This window comes from Centroberyx affinis, unplaced genomic scaffold (assembly GCF_046629955.1).
Source record: "Centroberyx affinis isolate AG114_WGS23_722 - 3 ecotype Tasmania unplaced genomic scaffold, CSIRO-AGI_Caff_v1 ptg000010l_1, whole genome shotgun sequence".
NCBI classification, from domain to species: domain Eukaryota; kingdom Metazoa; phylum Chordata; class Actinopteri; order Beryciformes; family Berycidae; genus Centroberyx; species Centroberyx affinis.
In genome coordinates, this window is record NW_027278726.1 from 451,516 (window position 1) to 464,095 (window position 12,580).

At 39.5% G+C, this 12,580-nt stretch overlaps 1 protein-coding gene across 2 annotated transcripts; it reads right to left on the bottom strand.

The window, feature by feature from the left end:
- Window positions 1-145: 145 nt before the first annotated feature.
- mtch2 (mitochondrial carrier homolog 2) lies at window positions 146-12,580 on the bottom strand. Of its 2 annotated transcripts, XM_071531903.1 has the most exons (13): window positions 12,463-12,580; window positions 10,938-11,022; window positions 10,254-10,360; window positions 8,286-8,312; window positions 5,797-5,853; window positions 4,993-5,050; window positions 4,490-4,541; window positions 4,339-4,398; window positions 2,847-2,940; window positions 1,782-1,829; window positions 1,605-1,672; window positions 1,450-1,525; window positions 146-1,032 (listed from the first exon to the last, which is right to left on the bottom strand). In XM_071531903.1, exons 1-13 carry the CDS (start codon window positions 12,547-12,549, stop codon window positions 946-948), a joined length of 906 nt encoding a protein of 301 aa, XP_071388004.1. In that variant the 5' UTR covers window positions 12,550-12,580; the 3' UTR covers window positions 146-945. The 2 variants fall into 2 exon arrangements, with proteins under 2 accessions (XP_071388004.1, XP_071388082.1); XM_071531981.1 differs by lacking the exon at window positions 8,286-8,312.

Here is a 12,580-nt window from a genome sequence, read left to right on the forward strand (position 1 = left end):
TATCTCAGCTTATGTCCTTTTTTGAGGCTTGATGCCCCAACTTGCTGGTATGTAGGCTCCTTATCACTTTTGATGGTGTTTTTAAAACTGTACAGTCCACTACTGCTCAATAATACACCAAACCACTTAACGAGGAAGACAAGGTCAAAAAAGCAGTCTTTATTTGGGTCAGTCAGAATGAGTTGATACAAGCACTTGGCTACTCAGAAGGCCAGAGGCATGTTGATGAGCTCAAGCTACTCTCCACGCCCCTGTGCAGCCCCAGAGGTTGCTGTCCAAGCACCATGGATTCTTCTTTTCCTCGATCATTAGCACTACTAACTGCCTAGCCCTGGACCCAGCAGTGAGGTTTTTAGAATGATTAACACATCAAGACAATACCACATGACAAGAGGAGGTCCCACTTTCCCATTAACTTGTGAATTATTAGACATTACCACATGCAGATTTAGGTACTGTTTTCAGCAAACAATTCCCATCACATGGATGAGGGAGGGTCATCATTACTGATGGACAATCTAAATAAAGGAGAGGGATGACACGTATGCATTGGTCTGTCACAGCAAGAGGCAGCCAGGTAATGTCACAGCACCGGCCATCCTAGTTTTCATACAGATGGGTTTTAAAAAGGTGAACTGTAGTGTTGCTCCATTTCATCATTATAGTAGCCTGCAGTTTCAATTTGTATAAATTTCTACAGGTTATCAAAATAAAACTCTTCAATGGAATCCAATCAATGCAGCACACCTTGCTGGAAACTAATGCAATTTTTCATATTTGATGGCAGGTTGTTTAGAGAAACAAAAAAAAACAAACAAAAGAACTCTCATCGTAAACAAGTGCATACAAAAAGATTAAGTGCCGACTGTCCAACCCCCAGCTCAGGCAATGTCGATTTTTTTTTTATATTATTACAATTATATTCTGGTCAGTTCCCTTGAGGCTTTAAAAAAATCTCTTCTGCTCAAGTGCGTACGTCTTTCCTGCTGGAAGTTTCCGGAAAAATAAACTGTTGCCTCTGCTCATGTTGCCCTGGAGATGAAGGGAGAAAAAAAATTGGATTAGTAGTGGCCAATAGTGTAGAAAGTTATATACAATGGCATATACAACGAGTAGCCATTTGTTTTTATGTTCATTCTGCTGGTTACTCTAAAAGGGTCTGATTTAATGGGTTTTCATATCAGGCCTCAAGGCAATAAGAACTACATAATTTCAAAGGTTGTGTAGACTTTTTTGACATTCACTTTGTGTACAGGTTAAACTGAAACATGTTGTGATCCACATGGTGGTTACTGAAGACTAATAGACAAATTCAAAAACATTCACACCCAACAAAAAAAGTTCACTCGGATTGAGAATAGCACAGGAAAATAATAGAATCCATGCACAGAAACATAACTGAGGTGTTAAATTAATCTGTTTAGGAGGCGGGGTGGGCACGTGATTTACCTCTTTGCTTAGATGCCTCCAGCAGTCCACCCAGGTGGGATATACTGATGCATAGGGGGGCAGACCTCCAGCTAGCCTGAAAGGGAGGAGAACAATATGAGTCTGCTTCATGAGACACTTCTGACATTTGAATCTGCAAATACCAGGCTACTCACCCGCAGTTATTGACAGCCATAAGGTTTGACACCAAAACAAAAGGGTATGTGAGCATACTGGCAAAGAACTGGAAGAGAGAGCAGAGGAACAAGCATATTGATTTAGCTGGTTAATACAAACAGACTGCTAATGTTTGCTATACTGCTGAAGTAGACAGTCACATTTGTCCGACTCACCCCTGTCACAGCCTGAGAGCAGTTCTTGATTTCTCCTGTGTGACTCATCTGTACAGAGAAAAAGATTAACACTGTTGTTAATTCACTTTTACATATTTGAGACTGGGCTGAAAACTTCTGGTGGGGGCTGAACCTAGAATTTCTGACTACAAAGCCCAGTAATTGGGCTTAGTGGGGAGCATTTCGACCCATTATTTTGCAATGCATGCTGTATGTAATTAAATCTTGTTTTTCACAGGTTTTAGCCCCGGTGGGTTGCTCTGTTCACCACTTTATGGATCACATGGCCCGCAGGCTTGGTGGGGGAAAAACTGGCTGATAAGCCAGACTGCTGACTCTCAAGCGGGAGACCCGAGGTTGCTTCCTGGCAGAGACGCTTCCATAAAATTCAACATTGCGGGGCTGTTAGACTCTTAGTCTTGTTAAAATATAAACTTTATGGTGTCAAACATAGCTTGAAATTAACTGCTATCCAGGCTAACAAAGACGCCCTAAATAAAACTACATGATATGACAAAGTTTGTAAGGTGAGAGTAGCACTGACTTAAACTTAAATACTTAAGATATCCCTTTAAAGCATAATACCGGTGTTCTTGACAACATGTAGACCTGAGCAGTAGGATTTGGCCGACATGGGTTTTTGAGGGCAGACACAGATACCAATATGTGCTGACAAACGATATTTTGTGCCGTTGTTCAATATCAGCTGACCATTTTCATGCCCAAAAATTACAAGAATTAAGTGTTTCCCCCAGAAATCTGCTCGTCACAGTTGAAAAGCTTCTGAAACAACATTTAGCCAATGGGACACCAAAACTCTCCATTAAAAACACAGTATAATAATCATAAAAGATATTCATGCATACTTGTGTGGAATCCAACTGTCGCATTAGAATCAATTCAGGTTAAGGTCCTCTCATAGACCACCACTGTAGTATTGATCAATTCTAACTGCAAACTGATCAAACTGCATCATATCGGCCAGATCCCATTTTTAATGGAAGGACGATATCGGCACCTTATACTGGTCTGACCCGACTGAGCAGCATAAGAGGTGTCGCATACCGAGTCGTCAATGGCGTATGTATTGATGAGGTGAGCCAGCAGGTTGCAGATCCACAGAGACAGGACATCCCCGAGTAGGCGAGGGATCAAACCACTAAAAAGCAACAGAAAACACAAGAAAACATTAATATCCCTTCCATTTATAACATCTTAGTCAGCTTGCCCTGGTCAAATCACAGCTCTAAGAATACAGTCACACATATAACGTGGGAAAGCATTTAGAGGGTGAGGGAAGGTTAGAGTTAGGTTTAACCTGGAGTTTACGATGTCAAGAAGGTGGTTCACATTATAAGCAAGATACATCACCATGGTAACTTAACCTGCTCCAGACCAGGTTATGCGTCACCATTTCTAGTGGATACCATGGACTTCATTAAAATAACTGCAAAAATTACATCTATAAAACCAGATATGAATAGAGAAACTGCATTCAAATGAATGATAAGTAATGAAAAGAACAGTACAGGGGAAACTTTTGAAGTAAAAGACAGCAAGAAGGGCTGTTAGCAGGGCAGCAGTGTTTAGAGACTGACAAAACCACTTTTCTTTCCATGATGCTTTATTAGATCAGAGATATAATGAATGTTTGTAGCATTTCCAGGTCACTTGCCCACTTTATAAAAGAGGGCTTCTGACAAATAGCAGGTAGCTTACATTAGTAGAGTAGTTATCGATAATGAATTAAATTTATGGTTGCATATTAAGTGCGCTGAAATTTTTTTCATAGGATTGCTCAGAGTGACTGATGCAATCCATTATATTGAACCCCTATTACATCACCGCAGACAAGGGGAACATGAGGCCGACTTTGAGGCCGTGAAAGGATTTTCTATTCACAATGTGAATGTGTGAATGTATCAATGAAAACTATGCCCACTGTGCCTTAATGACAGGGCAGTGATAAGCCTATTTACTTATGTATTTATTTACACCACCTGCAATTGTCCTTCAGCAAACCTCTAGCCTTGGCAGCAGCAACTGCTACTTTTTTTCTGTTACAGTGTTTTGTATTGCTCATATGTAGTCATTATAATAGTTTGTTGTTCTTGAGAGAACAGAAATGTTAGTTATCTATTTCTTTTCCATACTTCCCACTTTTACAGTTACTTAACGTGTTGACAATGTTACATAAACCCACAATTATTTACAGTCTACTGCTTTTATTGTTTTATTATTTTCTATTGCCTTTTATATTCTAGTTGTTCCTTACCTCATCTTAAACATGCTGCTCTAGATCTGCCAATGTTGCATGTGATTGGCTATCTAAACCCCGCCCCTTTTATGTGAACACGCTGATAGCTGGATTGGAAACTCCTGGGTTGCCAGAGCAAGTCGATAACCACCTTCATGAGACTAACTAGCCGGGATTGACATTGTTTGGTTTTGTGCAGCCACATATCACAAAGATTGCCTGACTATGTTGAACTGGCGTCATGACAGAGGACACCGGTGTATTCCTTTAACCACAATGAGACTGGAGACCCAAACTTACGCAAAGAAGCCCAGGATGCCTTCTTCTCTGTAGACGGTGATGATGGAGTCAAACACGCCACTGAGAACAACAGAAAAAGACATTTGAAAAAATTCTACAATGTTCATTACTCTCCTCACTGTGGTTTATGCCTGAGGAATACAAATTGTACCTGTATTTTGTTTCTCTCCCAATAAACTGGATCATGCATCGCAAAGTGATCACTGTAAAACAAGTCAAGGTAAACATTTAAGACAGGTAGACTGTCATCTTTCTACACAAATTCCACTTTGAAAGGCATTTTACAAATGTGTTTCAGCTGAAGCCATCTTCTGTGCTTTATTAGCAACTCTGGAACCATCACATGCAGAATAATGTTGTTTAGCTAGCCTGCTAGGGCTATCACAACAATTTCAGTTTTTTCCTGTTACTTCTGACTTTCTCACACACACACACACACGTGGAAATACGAAAAATGTGACTTTAAATGACTGCAGTGATGACAGGTGTGTGCAAAATATGTAGACATCAGTTTGTCTTTTGTTGTATACATCAATACATTCAGGTACATACAGGTTGGGTGCTCATTTAAAATCTCAAACCAGCTTACAAATAATGAGCTGAAATTTCAAAAGGGAGCAGTCACTCATGGTGAAGGTAAGAGTGTGATTTTACCATGGAAGGGATGTGTGACGATGGTGGCACAGGAGCGAGCGATCATCTCTTTGGTTGTCTGTAGAGACAGGAAAAGGGAGAAAGTGGGATGAATGATACATCAATGAGGCTGAAGAGACCGATTCACAATTAAGATATAGGAGACAACCCCAAGCATTAAGGTCAAGTGTAATTAAGATAGGAAAACTGGTCACACCCAAGTAAAAATGGCCAACAGTTTCAGTGCAGGTTGCATAAATGATCCGTGAGACCCTTACATGTATAGGAAGAGTATAGAGTGGGGTGGAAGGGATAAAAAATGATTCATGTGCAAATCCTAATTCTTTATAACCCAATTCAAAATAGATTTTTGAAGCCCTGACGTGGATTCAATAAACATGCATTTGGTATTAATGAAAAGATTTCATTGTTAATTTGAGCTTATCTACACGTGTCTCTGAGGTCACAACACAATAGAGCTCTTACAAGTGACCCTCCTCTACACCCTTACCTAGTTTCATCTTAAATCAAGACAATTTACAGGTCATTGATGTAATAATGTAGAATGAAAATTGGGTCATTTGGATAGGCTGATCAATCAGGCATCCATAAACACACGGGGAGTATTTAATACATTGAAAAATATTTTCTCAAAAAGAGAAACGTTGTAAATTGCTCTATATCTTCCCATTATAATAATTCAGTCAATGTGTGAAAGTGTAATAAAGACAACAAAGAACTTTCCTGATGACATTTCCTCTAGTTTGGTGTGTTACTTTCTGGCCCTTGGCAGTATCTTGTTATGAAATGTATAAGTCAACTTACCTCATTGACAACGTGCTGTAGGGAGCCATCCTCAGCCTTCTGACTGCTGCCCATTACCTAAAGAACAAAGACAACCCTCAGGACAGTCTCTCAAATATCTTAGTATGCCACTAAGATCACTGCCTTGCCTGTTACTGTTCCTGTTACTTCAAGCAATATGATTAAAAGTCACCAGAAGTCCATTCATTTCCTATAGGGAGCACAAGTTGATGTACAATTTCCGTCAACCCTAGGGTTGACGTTAGCCGATGTCAATGTATGGGAAGTTACTTCATCCAAGCGATCTAAAAAGCATATGGCTTTCATTTTGAAATACGTTGTAGGAAGCATCAACACATCTTGTTAAGTTTAATTTCACAAAAATCCATCCAGGCTTTTAGCTAGTTGGAATGTTCCATCTCCTGCAAAGGGAACAAGCTACTGTAGCTAGCTAGCTAGACAGGCTACTTCACAGACTTCACAAGCTACAGTGAAAAAATATCGGCAGTTACTATCATGAGCCTGAACTCAGACTTAAGCGAAGTCCCAAACTGCTTGTCTACTCCCTACTCACTCTCTTTGCAAAAACACTTTGCATCTATATAGTGGTCTGTAGGGTTGCAAAGGGGTGGAAAATTTCCGGTAAATTTCCGGAAAGTTTCCGGTAAATTTCCATGGGAAGTTAAGCTGGGGAATTTTGGAAATATTCCAAATTGGAAACTTTCCATGGGAATGATGGGAATTTATGGGAATTAATGGGAATTTATGGGAATTAACTGGGAATTGAGGGTAATTTAATGGAAAGGTATCATATCCAAGCATAAATATTTGTTTTGTTATAAGCAGACATCCATCCAAAATAATACAATTAAAACAGATTTATTTGTAAGTAGAACTTTATCAAGTGTTAAATATTTTATTGAACAATCAATTCTTTCATTGAAAAACAAAAACATGAATGTTGAGTTAAATATTACTCATCCCCCCGACCCAACCCATTCAAAAATTAACAAAAATGCACAGGAATGCACAGTGCATGTAGGGGGCGTGGTCTCAATAGCCCTGCAGTAAGCAGTGTGCTATGTGTGCATGTGATTGAGGAATAGCATAGATATTCAACTGTACTTGCATGATATCTGGTTGTTTTAGTCAGGATTATGCTAAAATATATTTTCCCCAACTATATTTAAGTTCCCTATTAAGAGCACACCTTCAATTTCGTAAATTCCTGGTTTATTCCCGTTTATTCCCATAAATTCCCGTTAATTCCCATAAATTCCCGTTAATTCCCATGGAAAGTTTCCAACTTTGAAAATTCCCGGAATTTTGCAACCCTAGTGGTCTGTAGCTACAATCTGAGCCTCTCACACTGCCCACAATCTGTCAGAATAGAGCAACCCACTTTCTCACAGTGTGAATGCACAGTAAGACATAGCTGCACTTAATTTAAAGAAGAGCATCTAAGCAGGGGAAAAGGTGTGTAAATATGTCATGCCGGAGAAAAGGCGGGTTAAAATAACCCGGCTCTGACCCGGCCCACCACCAAGGAGAACAACTGGAGAAAAGCCCGACCTGACCCGGTATGTGTTGTGTTCTATGTAAATGAAAGCCAGGGCAATAACCGGAGCAAATACCATGGTAACCATCTCACACCACAACAAGCATTCCATCACCTGTGATGATCATACTGGTTTAAATGGGGGATAAAGAAGCTTGTGGAAATTGATCACGATTAATTCTATCCCGGCATTTTTAGCCGTATGCATTTTTCCTTCCAATGTTTAGACACTTCTGTCATTCAATCTTCAAGTGAGACCAGGCAGACAGGTTAAATAGACTGGACAGGCTGCCTGGCCAATAAAACATGACCCTTTGACAGCAGAAATGATTGTCAATTTTTTATTATCAACATTGTCGATAAGGTTGAATTATCGTTTCAGCCCTAATGCAAATTACTCATTTGTGTAATAAGGCTAGATTGCATGCAGGCTGTTGGATCCTCAGTGAGAGTCTGACCAGCTACAGATCCTGGCATTACTGGAGGATAGAAATCCCATTCAAATGATGACGTGTTCACTGTCATATCGGAAGAAGTGGATGAACGGGATGACATGTTGCTAAAACTTGGAAGCATTCAAATGTTTAACTCATTGGAATGCCCACATCCATTTTCATTTTTATTTAGGAATTTAAAAATCAAACATAAATAAGCTGCATGAACATTTTTCCCTAGTCCTATTTATGGTAAACGCGACATAATAAGCATGCAGTATTAACTTTCCCAGCAGAGGTACCATATTATCATAGAAATACCCAAATACTGAAACACAAACCACCATCAAAACACCAAGCATAACACTCAATCACAATATTTACCTGATGTATAGTGAATACTGGGTGAGGGTGGCAGGTCAATGACAATGTGCTAATGTACATGATAATGTCCTGCTGATCCCTATTGTATGTTAGAAAATAAACAACTGATGACAAAAAAAAAAAAAAGTATTTACCTGAAATTTGCCTCGTTCCTGACATCTCTGTAAGAGAGGTAGAGGTTGACATTAGAGAAACTGTCCATGTTAATAAAAGTCTTTCAACAGTTAGTTATATTTAGAGCTTGGCTGGCCCAGACATTAGACAGAGGTCATTCCAGTTCAGTCACATGGAGTCAATGGCTTATCCAGTATGTAGCCTGTTCTAATGACATCATTTGCCATACAAGTCTGTACAAGTGGTGTAACGACAAGGCAGGCATAGTCAGTTACTGTGAGGAACAGATAAGACTAACCAAAAGGGGGGTACACTCAAAATCAAAGTGTTTCAGAACGCAGAACGGTTCAAAACACCCAATTCAGGAAGTGGACTTTCAATATTCAAACACTAAAAGATGTTTTGAATAAAGGTTGTCATATCAAATGATTAAGAATGAATACTCTTTATAGGCCATGCACTGCTGTTTCAATTTCCATTTTGACTGGATTAAACTGAAGTTTAATTGACCCCAACCCGTGTATCATATGCTGCCAGCAAACAGGAGCAGCAAATGATGACATAATTCAATTAACCACCAGCTGATCTATACCAAACCAACAATATTTGAAAATATGTACACTTATCACAAATACAGATTGGCAAATTATTCTGTGCCAATTTCCTATCAATTGGCGGAACTGTGGCCAACTCCGGACACACACTCTGACTTCACTTCCCGTCTTTTGGCACAACTTTCTCGATGAGTACCCTACCAAGACAATCAGTTATGAACTGAAAATACAAAGTGAAGAAGCGAACCCTTAGATTGCATTTTCGGCGACTGTGTCTTCAGGCCGAGGTTCCATAGTTAACAGTAATTAGGCTAATATCTGAGAAGAGTATTTAAAAATGGATGCCAACATTGGCTGAAAAATTTAAAAAGAGACTTGATTACCTAGCCTGCAATTCCTACAGCTCTCTGTGACAAGGAGCAGGAAGGGTTAATACTGAAGCAGACAAACTGAAATTTGTGTGTGGACAAGCCATTTGCATCGTAAAACTATGCATTGTCATCCACTTGCAGGGATTGGAAGACAATTAATTACAAGCTAAGGTTAAACTAATATTGAACTTAAAAACAGATGGAGCATTATTCATTTATGAGAAACTTCCAATGAAAACAATACAGGATGAATTATATTCATTGTTGATTGTGAATTTTTGGTTGAATTTTAGTAGAACGCTGTCGGTACACTGACATTAGCTTTATCAACACAAAAGAAACAACCCAGGTGTATAAAAGCATTGCATATAGACTAAATGTGGAATGGGTCTTAGTGAGCAGTCAAACCCACAGTTATGGATTTACAGAAGTCTGTCAAACAGTGCAGGGACAACAGATAGATCACACTCATAGGAACACTGACGTGACATGACGTGATGAGTTTGCTGAACTCATAGGGTGCGATCACACAACATGTTTGGAGCAGTTTATTCAAACACTGGAGTGTTTACTCCTTTAGTTGTATTCATTGGAACAGGTGAGAACAATACCATTCAAACTCTGGTGGCACCAAATAACAGCACTGAGACGAAAATGCGAGTCTCAGTCCTCTAACGACAGAACTGTGTGGTTTGTTAGGAATGACGACATAATATGAACCAACTACAGGAAACAACCCTGAAATGTAAGGTGTAATGGGTAAAATGATATGCAGCCAGCAGTTCCTCATACTTAGAGCCTAGTATAACAAAATGAAGCAAACCACAGTCTAGACTGATGCTCATATTCAGCTATTACTTAATGTGTTCTTAACTGTTATGAGCTACATGTGGGTCTGTGTGACTTTTGTTGACAAGCCCTGTTTCACATGTAACTGGGCAGTGTGAACCTAAACAAAGCTAATACAAAAATGCAATAAAGTAAATCACTATGGTTTGGAACAAAGAAAAACTGTTGGTGTGATCGCACCCTTAGATGGTCCAGTAAATCTTGCCAGACCTACCTGCACAACTCTGCTGTGTACAATGGTGCCGATGGTGCCAGCGCAGAGTCTTGGTGCCAGCCCGTTGAACAGACCCACTTTGCCATCAATCTTAATGATGTGTTTTGCTGAAACATTCAGAGAATGACAATACACAGGAGGATAAGATATATAATATATAGAAATATGCTATGGGTGTTGGAATAAGATAGCCTTGCATTTATGTGCACTCATAATACATACACAGAGTCACTTTTTTTTCATAGCTTACAAGAGAATGACAAATACAGGAACTAAGGGTTTGAATACCTGGAATACACTGAATACCTGGAATTTTTAGCATGAAAATTGTCAAATTTAAAAATACTGAATAGGGGCACATAAATAGAAAAATTTGACAATTTTCATGCCAAAAAATTCTAGGTCTAGCAGCTCTGCCTTCTAAAATGAACTAGCCTTTGTCAGAAATCACCTACATTTTCCCAGCTTTAGAAAACACCAAACATTACTTTTGTTTTTTCACTAGGAACCAACTGAGATATACATCAAAAGCTTCTGACTGTAAAAAGTGGAACACAGCCATCTGACAGCTCTCAGTCCTGTATAGGTGTTGCCTTTAGGGCAGAATCACATTACATTTATTGATCTATATACTGTATATGCTCAGTGAAAAGCAATGCAACTAACCTGGAAAGTCAGACTTACCATAAGCAAATAGTCCAGGTAGCTGGTAGACTTGTCTGCCAAACAGGTTCCTGCCCAGAGTGGGGGGGAGAGGCTCATGTCCAACCTAACAACAGATACAACAAGAAACTGATACTGAAACTGATATGCAATTTAACTTTAACCAGTATGCTAACTGTTATTAATATGCTGTTTAACTGGTACTGATATGTGTGGTTTCACACATTTGCCCCTGGGGGGATAAATAAAGTATAAAAATACGTTGTTAATATGCAGTTTAACTGGTCCTAATATACACTTTGATAATGTCTGAGCACAAACTAACCGGCTCCTCCTCACTTCCTGGTTCATGTTTGACACATTTAGTTTGCCGTTTAGGCTTGAATGTTTCATGTAGTTTCTCTACTGGACTAATTTTGCCATTTTAAAATTCAACAGTCGACACAATGTCATCTCTGTCCGTCATTTCTTCTGTCTTGGAAGCAAACAAGCAAACAAGCTGGCTAAGTGATTAACGTTGACATTAGCTAGCAAGTGCTAATGTTAGCTATACGCTGGCAAGCTATTTTAGTGGGCCAAAGGGCATCTATCATTGAATGACACGGAGGCCCCCGAATAATGTTCTAGCAATGCAGTCGTGTATGATACATATAGGCTATTTAGGATTCTTACTGGCACAACTGAAAAAGTAGTGTCTATAGTACAATAACGTTAGCTGCACAAGTAGCATGTCAGTGAGCTAGATAACGTTAGCTCGTTTCTCTGACCTTTCACCGTAGTGGCAAATGCTTGCTAGCATACAAATGATAGGTCAATAACAACGATATGAATCATAACGGAATGAACTGCAAATCACACAATTCAAGATTACATTGCAGGAAAATGTCTCGTCGGTAATAATGCAATAAAGAGGGCATCAACAGTAGCGGTCGGTTGACAGCTAGCTAGCAGTTCTGTCATGTATGGAGAGAACGTTACAACAAACTCCATTCATAAATATGGTAATTCAATGCTTCCTTGCTTATTGGGAAACCTACATGCCTCCTAGAACATGCGTTAACATCTTTACATGTCGGTGGGGTCTTCTGGTATACTCGGGACATAGTTAACCCACGAACCAACACTTAATTTCAATAAAATTTCAACTTTTAGAATTGGTTCACACGCCTCGCTTCCGTCCACCACTGTGTATTTTGGTGGAAGCAAAACCGTAGGGACAACAGCCGAACAAATTCTATAAGTTTATATTTTGATGGAATACGTGCGGCTTTGTGTATTTAATGTATGCCGAATATAAGAGTGTAAGTTAATGATTCATAAAAGGTCTAAATTCATGTTCTACCCGGTATATACCTTTGCCGATAAGCAAGGCAACATTAAACTGCCAGATTTTTAAATGGTGTTTGACGTTCTGTTTATCGTATTGGGGCAGCTAGCTTGTGTCTAGCAAGGCTAGCTAACAGTGACTGTGGCAACTTCTGGCCCTTAGCTTGTCAGTAACAGTAACTAGTTCCCAGCGTATGACCAGGAACTCTTCTCCTCTTACCTGGACCAAGACTTTAATGTACATCAGTGGGTGGGAAAGGACGGTGAGCCCTGACCCCAGCAGTACTTGTCCACACGTGTCCGCCATTATTGGAGAGACAGGAGAGACAGGAAGTTCA